Source organism: Delphinus delphis, chromosome 3 (assembly GCF_949987515.2).
Source record: "Delphinus delphis chromosome 3, mDelDel1.2, whole genome shotgun sequence".
In the NCBI taxonomy this organism is placed as follows: Eukaryota; Metazoa; Chordata; class Mammalia; order Artiodactyla; family Delphinidae; genus Delphinus; species Delphinus delphis.
The window spans coordinates 56831779-56850976 of NC_082685.1; the positions used below are offsets into that span (position 1 = coordinate 56831779).

Sequence of the window (19198 nt, forward strand, 5' to 3'; positions counted from 1 at the left end):
GGGTACTGGTCCACGGCCTGGGGGTTGGGGACCCCTGCCTTAATGGATGGGAGGTAGAGAGGCAAGGCAGGGAAAGACTTCCAGGCAAGGGGAACAACTTGAGCTGTTCCAGCAGAGGCACTAAGGACATGGCTGGTGAGGCACCTAGAGCAGGGTGGGCTGTGAGGAGAGTGGAGCTGGGCCTGAACAGGAAGGCTGGGGCCAGATAGATGGCCAGTGGCCCTGGGTGGGTAAGCAGGAAGGGCCTCCTAGAGCAGAGATATGACTTTAAAAGATTGCTTTGGGAGGGAATTCCCTGGCAGTCCAGTGGTTTGAGGCTCCATGCTTCCACTGCAGGGGGCGCAGGTTCGTAGGGGGACTAGGATCCCACATGCCACATGGCCAAAAAAAGATTGTTCTGGGAACTGCATAGGCTGAAGGAGGAAAGACACTGGGGTGGGGGAATGGCCAGAGTGAACATCTAGTCCCAGGATGGAGTGGAGCAGGGTGAAGGGTATTCCAGGAGAAAGGGGATGGGTAGGACATGATGGATGTGCATGTGGGAGAGGGAAGAGAGAGGAGTCAGATGATTCTGAAAAACAGTAATGGGGACTCTGGAGAGCAATGAGGTGCCCAGCTTTACAGTTTGGAAGAGAGGCAGGGAAGTGGGTGGTCCCTGTCCCAAGGTGGATAATGGTTGGGCAAGAGGCCAGTTGGCTCAGAAAGGGAAATGTGGAGAAAGAAAAGGGACAGGTGCCTGGGACCCAGAGTGGGAGATATTAGCAAGGGCAAACTTTTGAAGGAACTGGTGGTCTTTAGCCCCAAGCAGAGACACTTCAGTGAGGTCTTGGTAACTGTGAGCTCTGGGCTGAGGACCCTAACTGAGGTGGGAGCAGTCACTTCCCTGAGGCAGCTTTTAGCTTCAACTTAAAAAGGAAAATATTTCCCCACTGTAGCCATCAGCCATGGGATGAACTGTCCCGGAGGGGAGGTAAGTCCAAGTCACAGGGGTGGCTGAATGCAGGGACTAGAATAAGAATTGGGCAGTATGAGTTCTGGTTCCTGCCTGGCCTGGGTTCACATCCCAGCTCAACCACTTCCTGGCTGTGTGAACCTTGAGTAAGTCAATTAAATGTTCTGAGTCTTTTTCCTCACGTGTGTAGTACGGGACTAACAGAAGCCTCTTATAGAATTACTGTATTAGATGAGATCACACATGTAAAATGCCCCAGCCTTAGCCTCACCCGAAGTAACCATTCAGGAGCACTGGTGACTGTGAGCATCCCCACAGCCAAGGACCACTGATACATTTATGGAATCATCCAACAACGCTACGGAATGAGCACTGTGGTTACTCCCGTTTCACAGATAAGCAAACTGAGGCTCAGAGAAATTAAGGAAATTTATTACGGCCACTGAGGAATACCAGCATGGTTCTTGCAAGAGGGATCCTGAGCTAGACCACTGCTTTGCATCAGGTCCGCCCCATCCCCTGGCCACCGGCCCACGTCTCTGCCTCTCCCCGCAGGTATGTGTCGGCCCTGACCACGCCCGCGCGCCTCTCTCCCGTGGACTTCCATTACTCGCTGGCCACGCAGGTGCCGACTTTCGAGATCACGTCCCCCAACTCGGCGCACGCCGTGTCGCTGCCGCCGGCCGCGCCCATCAGCTACCGCCTGGCGGAGCAGCAGCCGCTCCTGCGGCACCCGGCGCCCCCCGGCCCCGGTCCAGGGCCCGGGACCGGTGCGGACATGCAGCGCAGCTACGACAGCTACTACTACCCCGCGGCGGGACCGGGGCCGCGGCGCGGGGCCTGCGCCCTAGGCGGCAGCCTGGGCAGTCTGCCCGCCAGCCCTTTCCGCATCCCCGAGGACGACGAGTACGAGACCACGCAGGAGTGCGCGCCCCCGCCGCCGCCGCCTCGGCCGCGCGCCCGCGGCGCGTCCCGTAGGACGTCTGCTGGACCCCGGCGCTGGCGCCGCTCGCGCCTCAACGGGCTGGCGGCGCAGCGCGCACGCGCGGCGCGGGACTCGCTGTCGCTGAGCAGCGGCTCGGGAGGCGGCTCGGCTTCCGCCTCGGACGACGAAGCGGACGACGCGGACGGGGCGCTGGCGGCCGAGAGCACGCCTTTCCTCGGCCTGCGTGCGGCGCACGACGCGCTGCGCTCGGACTCGCCGCCGCTCTGCCCGGCGGCCGACAGCAGGACTTACTACTCCCTGGACAGCCACAGCACGCGGGCCAGCAGCAGACACAGCCGCGGGCCGCCCCCGCGGGCCAAGCAGGACTCGGGGCCCCTCTAGGGCCCCCGCCGCCCCCTCCGCCTCGCCCGCCCCACTGTCTTTAAGGAGAACAGAGACCGCCGACTGGAGAGAGAAAGGAGGGAGAAAAAGAAATAAAAATATTTTTATTTTCTATAAAAGGAAAAAGGTATAACAAAATGTTTTATTTTCATTTTAGCAAAAATTGTCTTATAATACTAGCTAACGGCAAAGACGTTTTTATAGGGAAACTATTTATATGTGACATCCTGATTTACAGCTTCGGAAAAAAAAAAAGAAACAACAAAAAAAAAGAGAGATGGGCCAATTTTTTGACTCTTTAATAGAAACCTATATTGTGGTGCCTTTTGCTGTACGCTAATCTGGAGCTCCTGGAGAGAAGTCTAGGTTGCGGGGTGAGGGAATGTAGGATCCCAAGCTGGCTGGGGTCATGGGAGGTGGTGGTGAGAGAAAGCAGGAGAGAGGAGGCTGCGGGATTGGGTTCGGGTGGGCGTGAGGCTGGGGGGCCCCAACGAACGACATGAGGTCCGGAGTAGCTTTGCCCCAGTGCAAGATCTGGAGCCCTGGGCCCCCTGAGAGGGCGGGGATCCTAGGTTTGGAGCTAGAGTTGGGGGTCAGGTAACGTCCAGGGGGAGACTAAGGCCCAGCGACAGCAACCAGAATGGGGAGGGGGCCTCCCCGCTCCTCACAGCTGCTAAGGGAGGGGCGCACTGAGAAAGAGGTCTTCCCAACAGCCTCGGCCCTGGGAGGGGGCAGCTCTGCCAGGGCCCCAATGTTCGTGGCTCCTCCTCCCCTGTGGCCTCCAGGAAGCCCCTCCGTCCTCTGCAGCACCTTCGTTTACAGGTCGTCTTTTCTATTTTATGCCTGCATGTCCTTTGCATTTCAGATTCTTTAGATTGGATGCATGGTCACGCTGGGACCGAGAAGAGCCACTCGACAGTGTATTTGATTCCCCTCTTAGCAATAAAGTAACACCATTTCCTTCTCACAGCCCAACTCCCAGCCTCTAGCCCACCCATGACTTCCACTCCCTCTCCAGCCCTGACCTCGCCACCCTCCAAAACTGGGTCCACTGCTAATTTGTCAAAAAGGTAATTGTTTAAAAAAAAAAAAAAATCCTAAGCAAATGGGAAACCTGCCCCTTGAAATGTCCAAACACCTGACTGTTGACACTTGAACATTTTTATATTATAAATAAAATCAGAAATAACTAATGTTTGACTGCGTGTGCCTAGCCCCCAGGTGAGGAGGGAGACAGAGGATGAAGACCTGTGATAGAGATGGATGGATGTTGGTGTGGAGGTTGGAGAGGGCCAGAGCAGTACCTGGGAGAAGAGACCCTCCCTTCAATCTCCCTGCCTTCGACTCCCAGGACAGGCTCCAGCCCTCCTCCCTGTTCTAAGAACGTTCACAAGGTGTCCCCCAGCTCCCCACCCACCACCCCCTGCTGCTGGGGAACCTGGCCAAGGGGCTGACACAGATTACTCTGCTTCGAGCTCAGCCTCAGAGCCCTGGCCCAGTTCCTGCCCTGGAGCTACAGGGGCCAGAATGAGGCAAGAGTTTCTGGGCCTAGGTGGGTGAGGAGGGAAGGGTTGTGAGGTTGGCACTGAAGCAGCTGAGGCAAGATGACCCTTGGGGCCTCAGGCGTGTCACAGGCAATGTGTGGACATGAAAAGTGGCATAATGGGTACCCTCAGCTGCCAGGAGGACCACAGCTGCTGCAGCTTGTAAGCCCACAGGGTGTTGGGTTTTTTTATATCCCCTCAAAGCCAGGGCCTGTCTAAACTTGCAGTCCCTGATGAAGGGTACGTGATTTCAGGCATGGAGAAGGCAGATGGTGTCCAGGGTGAGCCTTTCCCCTCATTGATTAATGTTACTAAGCCAATGCCCATCACCAGGAACCATTAGGTTCCAACCAGACACAAAGGAGTCAGCTATCCAAAGAGCTCCCATGGTTGACGTGTGGGTGTGTGCACAAATGAGCCCGGAATATGTGTAGTCAGCTCAGAGACCTACACATGCGAAGGAGAGGCTTAGGGTTGAAAGGGCTTAGGTATCAACAGGGCCTTAGTTCAAATTCCAGCTCTGCCCCTCACTAGCTGTGTGACTTCTCTAGGCTGCACTTGGCTCAGCTGGGAAATGGTGATGCTAATACCTACCTCAAAGGGTTGCTGTGGAGATTATATAGAGCGCCCAGGATTGCTTCTGGCACATGATAGATGTCTATTAATGGCTAATTTGATGATGATGATGACCATATCCTGTGCCTTGCATTCTTGAGTCACACAGAGAGTGGCAAAAACTGGATGAAAGGGAAGTGATGGAGAAAAGTAAAGAACTAGACACATATTCATGTGGGGATGCTGGGAGAAAAAGTACCTGTTACAAAGAAAAAAAGGAAATTAATGAACTAAATGCTACACAAACCTGCAAATCACTGACTTCTCTAGCCCCTGATGATCTCATCCAGATCCCTGTACCGGCTCTGAGTTTGCTATTGCCTCTAAAATTTTCTGAGAGCCAGTAATTCCTCTATGTGATTTATGATCTCTGTATGACCCTGAGTAATTCTGAATGACCTTTTGGTGAACCCATCGACCTTTTCATGACCCAGTTTATTGTCCTCATTTGACCCTTCTGAGGGCCTGAGTTGCTAATACCTTCTAAATTTTCACTCAGAAACCACTTCCATGACTCCAGTGAGCACACCGACCTCTATGTAACCCAAAGTAATTCTGGATGACCTCTTGGTGAACCTATTGACCTCTATGTGACCCCAAGTAATTCTGAATGACCTCTTGGTGAACCCACTGACCTCCTCATGACCCAGTTTAGTATCCTCATTTGACCCTTCTGAGGGCCCTAAGTTTTTACCTTCAAAATTTTTAGTCAGAAACCACCTCCATGACCCCCAGGGAGCCCGTCTACCTCTATGTAACCCCAAGTAATTCTGAATGGCCCCTTGATTAACTCATTGACTTTCACATGACCCCATTTGGTACCTTCATTATCTGCTCTGGATTCTAAGTTACCTGCTGAGAGTCTAAGGCCAGAACCTAATCAGTTTCCTTGACTCCCCATCATATCAGCCACCTATTCATTCACAGGTGTGAATGGAACCTAGGAGCAGGTGTGGCCAGAGAGGCCCCTTTTCTACTCACCTCTCAAATTCTGCCTTTGGGGCATCTTTAGTATGGCCTGTCAGGAAGAGGTATAGCCCTGTTAAGTGACTTTCCTGCTACTACCCTGTCCCCCAGGAGCACTTAGGACATTCGGGTGGCTTCCTGAGTCAGTCTTCCCCACTTCTCCAATTCTTTTTTCTTCTCTCTGCCAGGTCATTTTTGGCTTGTCTCCCCAGCCCTTCCAGAGTCCCAAATGGAAATGGTGACTGTCTGTCCCCCTCCCCACTAGACTGTGAGCCCCGTGTGGACAGGGATCTGGTCAATCCTTTTCTCACCACAGTATCCCCAGCACCCAGCACAGTGTGCAGCACTGTTCACCTTCACTGAATGAGAGGATGGAGACTCAAGAGACGCTGTCCTCAAGGGTCGGCCCCCAGGAGTCCCTGAGCCCACGGACACTTCCCAGGACCACCAGGTGGCGCAAACCACTTATCACATCTCACCTGCAGTCCTCCAAGTCTCTGGATTTGGACAGTCCTGGAAAATGGACATATTAGGGGCAGAGGTTGTGGAGGGAATATGATGGTCCATTAGAATGCAGAAAAAAAAGAACTTTGCTTTAGATTTATTTTCAACTCATCTTTTTAAAATTTCTACTTTTGTGTATGTTTTATAATGTACATAATATTTTAGTACAGTAGTACACGTATATAATTTACAATAAATAATTATACAATTAAGAAAGTGAACTAAAAGTTTTTTTACTGATGGGAGGCACAGCTAGTGCTCAGGGAAGCACACATGTCTGCAGCGGATGGAGCCTGCTCCTCTGCTTTCACTCACCCACCCTCATGAGGTAGAGGGTGGGAAGCTGACCCCAAACTCAAAGGACCTTTGAGACAGCGTGGAGAAAAAAGTACAGAGAGCTTTTTTATGTTGCCACATTGCTCTTTCAATTTCACTTAAATGAACATTTACTTCCACTCAGCAAAATGAAGGTGCCAGATGGTTTGGTTATAAAATACACTCAGCTGATCCAAATTAAATAACCTGGATTTAAATCACTACATCTCTCCACAGGCTCACAGGTCCCTTGTATCAAACGTCAGTGGGCTTGTAAACGTTGGCTGCTTAGTTGCAAGGTTGGCTTATTAACTAAATATGTTACCACTGAGGTCAAATTGCTGGCCAAACTACAGTAATCTATTTTAAAAATAGAAAGGATTTGCTCATCACAGCTGTATTGCAGGTGCCATCACCCCCACCACTGTCAGTCTGAGGATTGCAGGGTTTAAAGGATGCTAGTCTGTGATCATCACATGGAAAATTATTCTTCCCAGACATGTCCTTCACTAGCGTTTCTGAGTCACTAGAAGAGTACGAGAAATAGCAACCTAAAAAACAATCAACAACTTGTCATTCCACCTTTTCCCAAGACCAAGAATTAATGGCTTCCATAACCTTCCCCCACCAAACATCTTTGGGCTTGTTGACAAATGGCTATTTGCAAGGCAGAGTGTCTTTTATTCCTGTAGCAGTAGATCTGTACAAGAGGCCACCTCTGGAGCTCAGAGACCCGGCAGCACCAACATAAAGACCAAAGTATAAACAGGGCCACGGTCCCATCCCACTCACACCCCAGGATGCCTGTGGGACAGACGGGGCAGCGCACACACACACACTATTTATTCCAAAGCATTAACTGTAAGAGCAGTTTAAGTCACAGGTCAGCCGGAAGAGGGGGAAATAGGGTGAGAGGAGGTCATACTATCTCTACCTTCCCTCCCAGAGTGTCAGGGCCTCCAGGGGCCAGAGAGCAGCCCTCCTTGCTAACAAGTGCATTCTGAAATAGGCTTTTCCTACCTCTTATTTCATCCTCTAACTGATATCAGTTCCAAAACCATCTCTAAAGGGGTTCCTTATATATATATATATAATTCTTATATATATACATTTATGTCCATATAAAAGAAAGCAGTAGTGGCCTCGATGGATGGAAGATGAGGTGGACACACACTTGAGTGGAGAGAGCTTGGCACTGAGGGACAGGCCTGGGTCCTGGGTTATTGCCAGGTGAGGCAGGAGAATGGGGTATGGTTCCCAAGGCTGCTGAGTGGAGGAGGAGAGGATAGTGCTGGTGGTCTGCAGACCTGCTGCTGGTCAACTCAGAGGAAGGAGGAGGAGAAAGGGTGGGAGTCCAAGCTGAGACCTGGGGTCAAGACCTGCCCTCGGAAACAAGGGAGATGAAGGGAGGAACTTGTGAGAAGAGGAGAGCCTGGGAAGTCAACCACCCTTCCCACTTCTTGAGATGGTGTCTAGAGCATGCACACAACTGGCCTAGAAAATGAGGCTCTGGGGTGAAGAGGGATGTGAGAGCCGGGGAGAGGGTCGGAGGCCCAGAGCAGCCCCAGGATGCCAGATCGACACCATGAATAGCATCTCCATCTCCTTGGCCCACAGGGCTCTCCACACTCCCCTGGCTGCCCAACAACTGCCTGGAGCTGATCCGAGTGGCCCCTGGCTGGAATTGTGCTCACTGACCCCTCTGGGGGCATTGCCTGCCTCTGGGACCTGCCCATCCATGCCAGCTAAGTATCAGGCCCAGTGTTATCCCTTGTGGCTTTGCTGCCAGTCACAGTTCCATGGCCCTGGCTGAGGGCAGGGCTCGAGTGTGTCTTGCGGAGAGAAGGGTCATCCCCCTCCAGGGTGGCCAGCCGGGCCTCAATCCGCTCCAGATCATCTGAGCCCACCTTGATTTTCACAGCCAGGAGGTGGATGTAGGTCTCATAACGGCTTTTCTGGGGAAAGGGCAGAGAAAGGCCAAAAACAAAGTCAAAAGACAAACAACAAAATGAGAAAAAATGTATCTTATATAACAAAAGACTAATTCCCTTAATATTTAGAGAGCTCTCACACATCAATAAAAAGGAGATAAACAACCCAATAAAAATATTAGGCAAGGGACATGCACAGAAATTTCACTCATAATTTTTAAAAATCCAAATTAATTGGCAATGACTTATTGGATATGATACCAAAAGCACAGACAAGAGTGAAAATAGACAAATGGGATTTTATCAAAATTTAAAACTTCTCTGTATCAAAGGACAGTCAATAGAGTGAAAAGGCAATCTACAGAATGGGAAAAAAATATTTGCAAATCATACATCTGGTAAGGGTCTAGTATCCAGAATATTAAAGGGAAAAAAAAACCTCCTACAACTCAACAACAAAAACACAGCCCAATTTCAGGATGGGCAAAGGACTCCAATAGACATTTCTCCACAAAAGATATACTAATGACCAATAAGCACACAAAGGGATGCTCAACATTACTATTCATCAGGAAAATGCAGATCCAAACCACAATGAGATATCACCTCAAACACATTAAGATAACTACTATCAAAACAAAAACAAAACAGAAAGTAACAAGTGTGTTGGTAAGGATGTGGAAGAACTGGAACCCAAGTACACTATTGGTGGAATGTAAAACGGTACAGCTACCATGGAAAACAGTGCGGCTATTCCACAAAAAGTGAAAAATAATATTACCATGCAATTCAGCAATTCCACTTCTGGATATAAAAGCAGGACTGAAAGCAGGATCTCAAAGAAACATTTGCACACCCATGTACATGGCAGCATTATTCACGGTAGCCAAAAGATGGAAGCAACCCAAATGTCCATCAGTCGATGAAAGGACAGCCAAAACGTGGTATACAAATACAACAGAATAGTATTCAGCTTAAAAAGGAAGGAAATTCTAACATATGCTACAACACGGATGAACCTTGAGGACATTGTGCTGAGTGACACAGGTCAGTCACAAAAACATAAATTCTGTATGATTCCATTTATATGAAGTACCTAGAGAGTAGTCACATTCATAGAGACAGAAAGTAGAACTGCGGTTGTCAGGGGCTGAGGCTGGGAGGAGGGTGCTGAGGAGTCTTTGTTTAATAGTTATAGAGTTTCAGTTTGGGAAGGTGAAAAGGTTCTGGAGATTGGTTGCCCAAGAATGTGAACAGGCTTAACATTACTGAACTATATACTTTAAAATGATGATAAGATGATGTTAAGATGATCAATTTTATGCTATGCTTTTTAACCACAATTTAAAAAAAAATTTAATCCAAATTAAAACAGCAATAAGACACCACTTGTTAAACCTATCAGATTAATGAAGATTATGTCCAGTGTTGGTGAGGGCCTGGAGAGAGAGGCACATTCATGAGCTATTAAAGGGGCTGTAAATTGGTAAACATTTAGGAGGGAGATTTGTCTGAGGCCTTGACTCTGAGCTTCAGGCCCTCACTGCAGTCCCAGAGGAGGCAGGGACTAAGGGTCACGAGACCCTGTTCTCACCCAGCTCTGCCACAGGAGCTGAAAGACCCTTCATTTGGGGCTTCACCTCCCCTACCCTTCATTCTCCCCACCACTCCCCACCACCCCCAGTTAAGCCAGGCAGGGGGTGAGAAAGACCAGGGCTCCGGAGCCACAGTCAATTCCCTGGGTTAGGATCCTGGCTCCTGCACTTCCTGTGTCACCTCAAGCACGTGATCCAACCTCTCCAAGCCTCAATGTCCCCATCTGTAAAATGGGGATAATAACAAAACCCACGTCACAGAGTTCATATGAGGATTAAATCAATCAATACAAAGGAAGTGAAGAGAATCACACCTGCCAATCAGTGTGGCTTTTTTTACATCACAGAGAGAGTGAAATTGAGAAGACTTCCGAAAGCTATAAAGTGTTACATTTTTCAAAAGGTCAGGATCTATCCTGGGAGCTCTGCTCTCTCCTCTGTGCTGCAGTAGAAAATCAGAGTGGAAATCTAGAGACTGAGAGGGGCGACTTCCCACCCTTCCTGCTCCAGGGGCTTCCTGACTTGGTCTCAGCCTCTCTTGTGTCTGTCCACCCCCCTGGTGCAGGTCGGCCCAAAATGGACAAGTGGTTCCTGCCTTCCTCCCCCAAGTCCACCCCACCATCCTTCACCCCACGGTGGGGCAGAACCAGGGGAGGGGTTAGAGACAAGATGGAAAGCAGGGAGAGCTCAGAAGGAAAGACCAAGGTGCTCTGCTTGATAAACCTATGTGAAAGAGGCACATGAGACACAAGGGGGGAAAGTCACGTGGAGAGGGCTTACGAGTTCTGTGGTTTGGTCGTAAAAACTTCCCGAGAAGCTGGGCCTATGGGGAAAGCGGAGATGAGGATGGGGCTTGGAGAAAGATGTAGAGGGGTGACAGGGGTCTCTGGTAGAACCCGTCTGGTGCCCTTTGAGAGACGTAAGTGAGGGCACAATTGTTTGTGCAGCTGGACTGTGCAGAGATTGGCCCACAGGAGACCACGGTCCACGACTACCTCAGGGGAGCCCCCAAAGCAGGAGCCCCTGGTCGGGGAACGATGTGGAAGGCAGGAGCCGGCCCCTTCCTCCTGCTCTAGCCCTGTCCTTCAAAACCCCTCCTTTGAAGGGCCCACCTCAAACGTGAGATAATGCTCCTTCAGCCGGTTCTCCTCAGCCTCCTTGGACTTGACACCCCGCTCGACCGGGTGACACCTGTGCTCAGCCAGCTCTGCAGTCACCTGCCTCAATTTATTCTCATGAGAACGCAGCTGCTCCTCCTGCAAAGACAAGTCATGGACTGTGAGGTCCCACTCTCAGGAGGTCACAGGGCTGTCCCACCAGGAGCTGCTTCACCAAAGGGAAACTGAGGCCTGGCCAGGGTCGTCAAATACACAGGGGCAGAGCCAGGTCTAGGCCCAAGGGAGCGTTCTGCCGCTGCCTTCCTTCCTCCCCTCCTGCCATTGGCATCAGCTCTCCTAGAGCCTCCCCAGCAGGCTCAGGAGATGAGAGACCCTCACACTGTGTGTGGACAGACACTCCCTTACACAAACACGCAGTCACCCAGACACAGCCCCTGGCTCCTATGAACCCTCACATGCACACAAACCCACTGGACCAAGGGGCAGCCCGGCCTCGGCACCCCCTGGCTTCATACGATGCACACAGTCTCTCACATTCATGCCCGGACACGTCTGATGGCCACAGACCCAGGATCACACCCAAAGACACTGTCACTCACAGACAAGTGCACAGTACACCCCAGCCATCAAAGCACAGCCAGACCCCTTTGTGCCATGCAGGCACTGGGTTGCACGCATTTGTGTGTGTGTGTGTGTGTGTGTGTGTGTGCGCGCGCGCGCGCGCGCGCACACGCGCGCAGACACAAGTATGGTATAGGTGTGGGTACACAACACGTGTGTATACACATAAACATGCGTGTGCTTGAATGGCATGTGTGCACGTGGGGGGAGTGTGCACCGCTTGCACAGCCCCAGGGGCTCTGGGGAGAAGACCCCGGACAAGGGCCCTGACAGGAAGGGAAGTATGGCGCTGCCCCTGCCCTCCACCTCACAAGTAGTGGCCCACCATTTATCCTCCCCTCTCAAAAAAAAAACTCCGAAAAATGGAGTATTAATGAGTAGGAGTTTTTTAAGGATTACAAATAAAATATTTAAGGGTAGATGAGGGCAGCAAAAAAGCCCTGGATGAAGGGGCAGCCAAGTCTCACCTGTCGCTCGCTCCCTGTGACACACACATTCTCTCCCATTCGTCCCAGACACACATTATGCCCACAGACCACAACCACATCCACAGGACACACTGCCACTGGCACACCCAGGCCATTGGGTGGCGTGTGGCCTCAGTCTCCCCATCTGTAAACAGGGGTGGGGTGCGGTGTAGATGGAGGAGAATATCTACCCCTTCAGCCTGTCTCTTAGCCCAGGACCAGGCGCCAGATAGGCGCTGAGGTGAGGGCTGTTGAATGGGGGGCCTGGCACCGCAGAGGCAGCCTGGGGAGGCGGTGTTGTGATCCCAGGAGCTCGTACCTGGCAGAAGCGAGTGGTGCAGGAGGGCAGCAGGGGCCGACAGAACTTCTTCATGGAGCTGACAGCAGCTGGGAAGGCGGGCGCCGAGAAGATGGCAGCCACCAGGTTGATTCTAAGGATCCAGGACAGCATTTCTTCCTTGCTCCTGGGGACAGGACGGGAGGGGAGAGCGCACTGGCTTCTCACAACAGGACTCCCTATCCCACACCCAGTGCCCAGTACCCAGCACCAGCCTGGCACAGAGAGGGCATGAAGACCTCCGTGTAAGTGGGCAAAGGAGTGAGGGAGGATGGCAGGATGGGGGCTGGATGGGTCTGGTCACATCTGTGCAGGGAGCTCCCCTTCTGTCCCAGCTCCCAGGCAAGACCTGGATTTTCATGTGAAAATAAAGCTGCCCAGCCAGGTTCAGAGCTAACAGCCTGGAGCTAATGAGTGTGAGACCAGCAGGGGACTGTTAGAGGCAGCTGGGCAACTGGTCCCCCCCACTCGGCCATCTCGTCCCTGCCCCACTACCTGGCCCGGCACGTCCACTCCTGTCCTGAGAGCTCACTTACCAGCCTCCCCCCTTTTAAGCTCATCTGACACACGAAACCCCAATCTCAAGTCACAGGAGGATGGAGTGCAGGGGAGTGGAAAGAAGGTCTTACGGAGAAACTGTAGGGTGAGTCTTTTGCACCCATCCCCCCGACTTTAAGTGGAGGATGATAAAGATCCCATCTGCCCTGTATTTAGGGACTTCAGTGCACATCAGAATCACCTAGAGGGCTTGTTAAAACACAATTGCTGGCCCATCCCCAGCGTTTTTGATTCAGGAGGTCTAAGGTGGGACCAGAGAAACTGCATTTCTAACAGGTTTTTCAGGCGATGCTGAGGGGACCACACTTGAGAACCAGTGCTCATGGGGAGGGACCCAAGCTGTTTACGGATACACTCACTCTCATGGCTGCTGTGCAGGGGAAGCTAAGGGCGCCTCCCCTGAGGTGGACGAGGTGAGGGGATGGGGCGGTCCTGAGCCCAGGGTGGGAGCGAGGGTGCTCCCACTCCTACTTACGGTGCCTGGAAGAGGAAGACCCTCCAGTCGGCTGTCTTCAGCTTCAGCACATTGGACTTCTTGCTGTAGTCGGAGGCCCTGGTGGCCAGAGCATGGTGCACACGAATGGCGTTCTTCAAGTCGCCCTCAGACAGGGCTTTGTCAGGCCTGTACTCATCCTGGACAGGCCAGGTAGGGGTTGGGCAAGCCTCTGTCATCACCAGGCTCTGGCTTACCGACCCGTACTTCCTCCACCCTCACTGTCCCTCCCTTTTGCTCTCCTTCTCTCTGTCCCTGTACATCCCACCATTATTCAAGCTGCTGCCACTCTGATGCCATGCCCACCCCAACAAGACTCACCAGGCACTCCTCCCCAGTTGGTCTCAGAAGCCTGAACAGGTCTTACACTGGGTATTCTCTGAACCCCTGAACATTCAAAAGACCCCTCCCTGAAACCACCAAAGCCCTTCGTGAGCCCAAGTAAGGCCTTTGATGGGGGAGGACTCAGAATCTGCCTAAGCCCTAGGTCCTGCCCGGGACCCTCTGGACACCATAAGGCAGGAGCTGAGCTGGCCCTTTCTGGGTAAGGACTCTGGGTAGTCTCTCACCTTCTGCAGGTACAGAATGGTCCCTTTGAGCACCGCGTAGAATTTCTTCCAGCCACGCCTCCCACGGGGCGCTGGGGAGGGGGGCACGGGTAGTGTGGCCACAACCAACCACCCCGATATCTCTTCCCTTGTGTCCCCTACACGTCTGCCTGCATGGGCATTACCAGAGGAGTGGCCAAGGGGCTGTGGACCCCCTCTGGACTAGCATCCCTCCCCATGCCCCTTCCCCGCCTGACACCCACTCCTCTTGCCATCCATGTCGGCGTGAGTCTTCCGGGTCAGCACACCATGCTTGTAGGTGGTGGCGCTGAGAGCCTGTGGGACATCCAGGAAGGGGTTGCTACCATCCAGGATCCGTGTCACCTTCTTTGTGCCTGTCCCAAACTTGTCATCCACCAGCTCAGACAGTGATTTCCTCAGCTCGTCTTCATCACTAGGAAAGTACTAGGCCTGAGTACCACCTCCACGGAGGCCTCATCCCCACGTCAACATGCCCTCTCCCCACAAAACACTCCTTTGGAAGCCAGTTAGAGGTAAAGAGCAGAGATAAGGAGATTTCAGTTCCAGACCACAGGTCCAGACCTTTGTCCCCTCCCCTGAGTCTTCAATTCTGACATCTCTCCTCTGAGCTTTGATTTTTGGCCTCCAAGCTCCAATCTTCACCCTTGATCACAAAGCTGGAGACCTTACTATCTTCAGGCTTCCTTCCTTGTTTTCCTTCTCCTCTCTGAAAGCCCAGCCCCAGGGAGCAGTAATCTATGGCCAGCTTGCCCAAGCCCCAGGGACATGGTGAGGGAGGGAAGGTCAGTAGATGAGGCCTCTGAAGTCTAGGTTCCCCAGCCTAGGAGCCCTGGTATAAGAATGCCAGCTCTCCCCAGCTGGGTTGGGGTTCCTAACAATCCCTGCCTGGGACCTCTTCGTGGACCCAAAGACCCAGGCTGCCCTGGGCAGTACAGCAACTCCCCAGTGGAGTGGCAACTTTCCTCAGGAGGTTGTTAGTCTCCCCAGTCAGCAAGGTCACCACACCTCTTTCCAGAAGGCTGGGCACCTCCAGGTCTCACTGCCCTCACAGGGGAAGAAGTTAGGGGGCATTCACCTCTCCCCATTGGCAACAGCATCACCACCTCAACCTGGTCAGATTACTGGAGTTGTAAAGGGACTCATAGCTCATGCCTGCCTACCTCCCCGAGGGGAAAGAGCTCTCATCATTGGGAGTAGCGGCAATATCCCCTGAACAGAAAACCTGTTGTGAACATCATGAAACTAAACTCACAGTTCCATCTCTTCCATAGCTGTAAACATTGCACACTTTTTATCAAGACAGAAAATAAACCCAAAGGGGAACTCAACACCAGGAGCTGGCCAGCTGGCCATGGGGCACCGGGGCCCTGGGTGGGAGAAATCAGCACCATGGAGAGTAACCGGCGTGACTTCCCAGTACCCCCAGCCACTCCCCCTCCCCCCTCCCCGTAATTCAGTCTCCCCATACCTGTGCCCATGGGCACTACTCACATGGCCCATTCCAGCTTTTCATTCTTGATGGAGTTGTAAAGGGTCTGGAAGAGGGGGAAAAAAGAGAGAGAGTTCAATGAACAGTCAAAGAAATCTCCATCTAGCAATGTGGATGCGGTGAGGGAGCATCTTCTCAGCCAGTGGGACAAAGTAGCTGTTTGACTCACATTTATTGGATGGGTGAATAAATGGGGGGTGGGTGGGTGGATCCGTTTTTAGATGATTGGATAGACTTGAGGATGAGTGGGTGGATGGGTTGGTAGGTAGGTGAATGGGCAGGGAAATGGGTGAGTGGATATGGAGTGTATATAGGGGACTGTGTAGGAGTGTATGTGTGGGTGATGGGTGAATGGGTGGGTGTGTGGGCAGGTGAATGATTGAGTTGCAGGGTGGGTGGGTGGATGGGAGGATGGGTAGATGGGTGGATGAGTAGACAGGGAGTAGGTGGGTGAAGGGACTGGGATTATTTGATCTTACTTACAAAAACACTCTTAAGTGCTTCCTGACAGTGAAGAACATAATTATGGTAAGAACAGCAATGGAGGCAATGTTTATTTTTTGACCTCCGGACTCACTATTCAACTGCCCACCTGATATCATCAGGTCCCTCTAACTCACTGTCTAAAACTGAACTGATCATCTACCCCCCAGAAACCTGCTCCTCTTCCTCCAAGGTGGAGAACTGACAGGGCTTGAAAGGCCAGAGTTCCACCTTGGGCTTCAGCCTCAAAAGAAAATTAGATTCCTGGTGATGTTGAAAGAATGAGTGGGCTTTTCCCTGTGGTAATGATAATGACGGTGGTGGTGAAGGTGGTAGTGGTGATAAAGGTGGTGGTGATGGTGGCGGCAGCTGTGACAATGGGTGGCAAGTTTGAGGATTACCATGACAGCAATAATGATAGTGGAGCACTAAAAACAAATCTCACAGAGCCTACCCCTCTGCCTAACTCAGGGAACACATAACAGTCACATGTTGAGCTGGATGGTCTCTACCTCTGTCCCAAAGTCATCACGACCCTGACCCCAGAATTAGGAATCTGGACCATCAGGATTTAGTGGGCAGAAACCTCTCTCCTCTCCACCCACCCTGGACACAGCTGGGGCCATGGGGACCCTTAGCAATTTATACCTTCAGCAGGTCTTTGGCAAAGTCTTGTCCGTCATTCAGCTGGTCCAAGTTGGCAATGAATTGCTGGCAGGACATCTTCTTGCCAATGTTCTGTAATGGAGAAATGGTTCTGCCTGAGAGTAGGGATGGTGGTTGGTGTGGTCCCCACACCCTGCCCTGCCCGGCCAGAAGGGATGAGGCAGCATCAAGGGCAGTAATGAAAAAAGACTGCCTGGATTTCCCTTTGTCTCCCAAGAGTTTACAAAACTCTTTTTCACATTCAAGATTCTATTTGATCCTCAAGCGTCATGAGAGGTCAGGGTTCTCCTCAAACCCGGATGAAGGAGTCAGGTTAGATGATGTATTGTAATAGCTGACATTTGCCGGGTGCCTAGCATGTTCCAGGTATTGTACTCAACATGCATTATCTTACTTCCTTCTCACAACAAAGAGAAGGTGAGGTGGGTGTTATTATTATCCCCACTTGACAGGTAAGGAAACTGAGGTGCAGGAAGGTGAAGTGACGTGCCCATGATCACACAGCAAGGAAGTAGAAGGGCTGAGTGTGTCTGACACCAAAGCCCATGCTCTCACCCGCTACTCCATGGTTAACTCTCCCAAGGTCACACAGCACCAGGACTTGAACCCAGGCCTCTTGGCTCCTGAGCAGAAGCTCTGTGTATTCCGTCACAACTGTCTCACCCTCTCACCTGTACAGAGGGGCGGCAAGACCTCCAAGAGGTAGGTGAAGTGAGGGAGAGTTTGGTCTTAAGAGAATCAAAAATCAATTTCCACCAACACACATGGGTACCCCACGCTGAGCTGCACTGGGACCAAGGGAGCCCAAGCAGATGGTTTCACTCCAGGAAGCACAAACAGACAAAGAGCTGGGAATGAGTGTACCCCAAAGTTCTGCCTTCGTTTTTTAACCAATGATTAGAAGAGGGGCTCCAGCCCTCCAAACCCAACACCTGATGTGCATACTTTCAGACCTGCAGTGTCCACATTTGAGGAAACGCTGGTGGCCCTTCACCTTTGAGAAGACAAAGACCCTTGAACACTAGATATTTACTGGTGTAGGATTTTGTGGATTTAGGTTTGCTATAAGGCAGTGGTTCCCAAGATTCACCTACAGATGGGAATAGGAATTCCCCCCAGGAAAGGATTTCATAATCAAATAAGTTTATATGTTTCAGAGTTTTTAATGTGCTTCTGTGTGTTAAGAGCCTCCAAGGAGAGGATTCCACGTACAGTGTCTCAAATTTATTGACCTTGGCACCATTTTAGCAAAGATTCTATTAACATCATGTGGGACATTCACACACCACAGAAAATAATTCAGAAAACAATGATAGAAAGCTTTATAAGTAGCTGGCAAGCAAGAATTTTCTATACCTTTCCCAAAGGGTTAAGGAGAAATGACCTATGTGTGCCTTAATATAGTATGTTTCATAAGTCTATGTGTATATTTTACATGTACATATATGTATTATGTATACATGTATATAGTCATTTATGTGTACATTCGTAATTGAGGAGTATGAGGGTAATGTTGATAATACTGCCTGAGTTCCACAAACACTGAACATTCCCCAGCCATCAGTCAGGGGTGCAAAATCAAAAAATAACCAGGCAAGATTTCCAATCCTAGTAATGACAGACTATCTTATTGCAGATGAACCTTCCCATCAGAAACAACTGCTGGTCAAAATATTAATAAAACGTCTATGTGAAGACACTGGAGAAATATAAGAGCAATGAGGACTTCAAGGCTAAAGGTCCTGCAAATAAGGGAAACATGAGGTGGTGAGGCTGACTAGGAGCAGCTTTCCTCTTTGAAGCATTTGTCAATTCTCAAGCAGCGGCCAAAAGGGTGAGCAACTGAGTGGTCAATAGGACTAGAGAACAAAAATTGGAATTCAGGGCCCACCAAGGACAAGGGGCCCTGGGAAACACTCTGGTCATACTTTAGCAAAACATCTGAAATTAAGAAAGGAAGGAAATTCTTCAGACAGAAGGAAAGTTATCTCAGATGGAAGCATGGAGAAGCAGAAAGGAATGACGAGCAACAAAAAGGGTGGCTAAGTCTAAATGAATATTGACTGTGCAAAATAACAATAATAACGTTTCCTGGGGAATAAAATATAGAAAGATATAATATTTAAAAGGATGATAACAGTAGTATGTAAGTTGAGAAGACAAATAAATTAAGTTGAGGCATTTTAAGGTTATTTCATTTCCCAGGATGTGGTAAAAAGTACTTTAATAAGTCAGGGATGCATACTGCAAACCACAAAAAGAATTCTGAAAGAATTCACAACTAACAAGCTAATAGGGGGAAATGGAATTCTAAAAAATACTTAAATAATCCAAAAGTAGGCAAGAAAGGAGGAAAAAAAAAGCAATATAGACCAGATGAGTCAAAGAGAAAACAAAGAGTAACCTGGTATGTTTGAACTCAAATATATAAGTAATTCATTAAATGGTACAATTAAAAGGCAAAGATGAATAGACACCTCTTAAATATAAAGGGACAGAAATCTTGGAAAAAGGATAGAAAAAAGATATACATGCAAGCACCAGCAAAAGAATTCCAGTATAACTACACTAATAACTGACAAAATAGACTTAAAGGCAAGAAGCATTACTAGAAACAGAGACATCTC

General features: G+C 50.4%; 2 protein-coding genes across 6 annotated transcripts in view; one reads left to right on the forward strand and one right to left on the reverse strand.

The window, feature by feature from the left end:
• The window catches only part of NRG2 (neuregulin 2), a 179688-nt gene extending 176434 nt beyond the window's left edge, over nt 1-3254 (forward strand). For all 3 annotated transcript variants that reach the window (XM_060008723.1, XM_060008720.1, XM_060008721.1), the window contains exon 10: nt 1508-3254. In XM_060008723.1, the coding sequence (XP_059864706.1) occupies nt 1508-2279 (772 nt within the window). In that variant the 3' untranslated portion in view covers nt 2280-3254. The remainder of the gene's footprint in view (nt 1-1507) is intronic.
• Nucleotides 3255-5998: 2744 nt separating this feature from the next.
• The window catches only part of PSD2 (pleckstrin and Sec7 domain containing 2), a 50173-nt gene continuing 36973 nt past the window's right edge, over nt 5999-19198 (reverse strand). The window contains exons 8-15 of one of the 3 annotated variants that reach the window (XM_060008736.1): nt 16554-16643; nt 15425-15468; nt 14155-14345; nt 13913-13983; nt 13326-13483; nt 12275-12419; nt 10862-11005; nt 5999-8178 (exon numbers count right to left, since the gene is read on the reverse strand). In XM_060008736.1, the coding sequence (XP_059864719.1) occupies nt 7969-8178; nt 10862-11005; nt 12275-12419; nt 13326-13483; nt 13913-13983; nt 14155-14345; nt 15425-15468; nt 16554-16643 (1053 nt within the window). In that variant the 3' untranslated portion in view covers nt 5999-7968. The remainder of the gene's footprint in view (nt 8179-10861; nt 11006-12274; nt 12420-13325; nt 13484-13912; nt 13984-14154; nt 14346-15424; nt 15469-16553; nt 16644-19198) is intronic. The other 2 variants (XM_060008735.1, XM_060008738.1) reach the window with 2 other exon arrangements.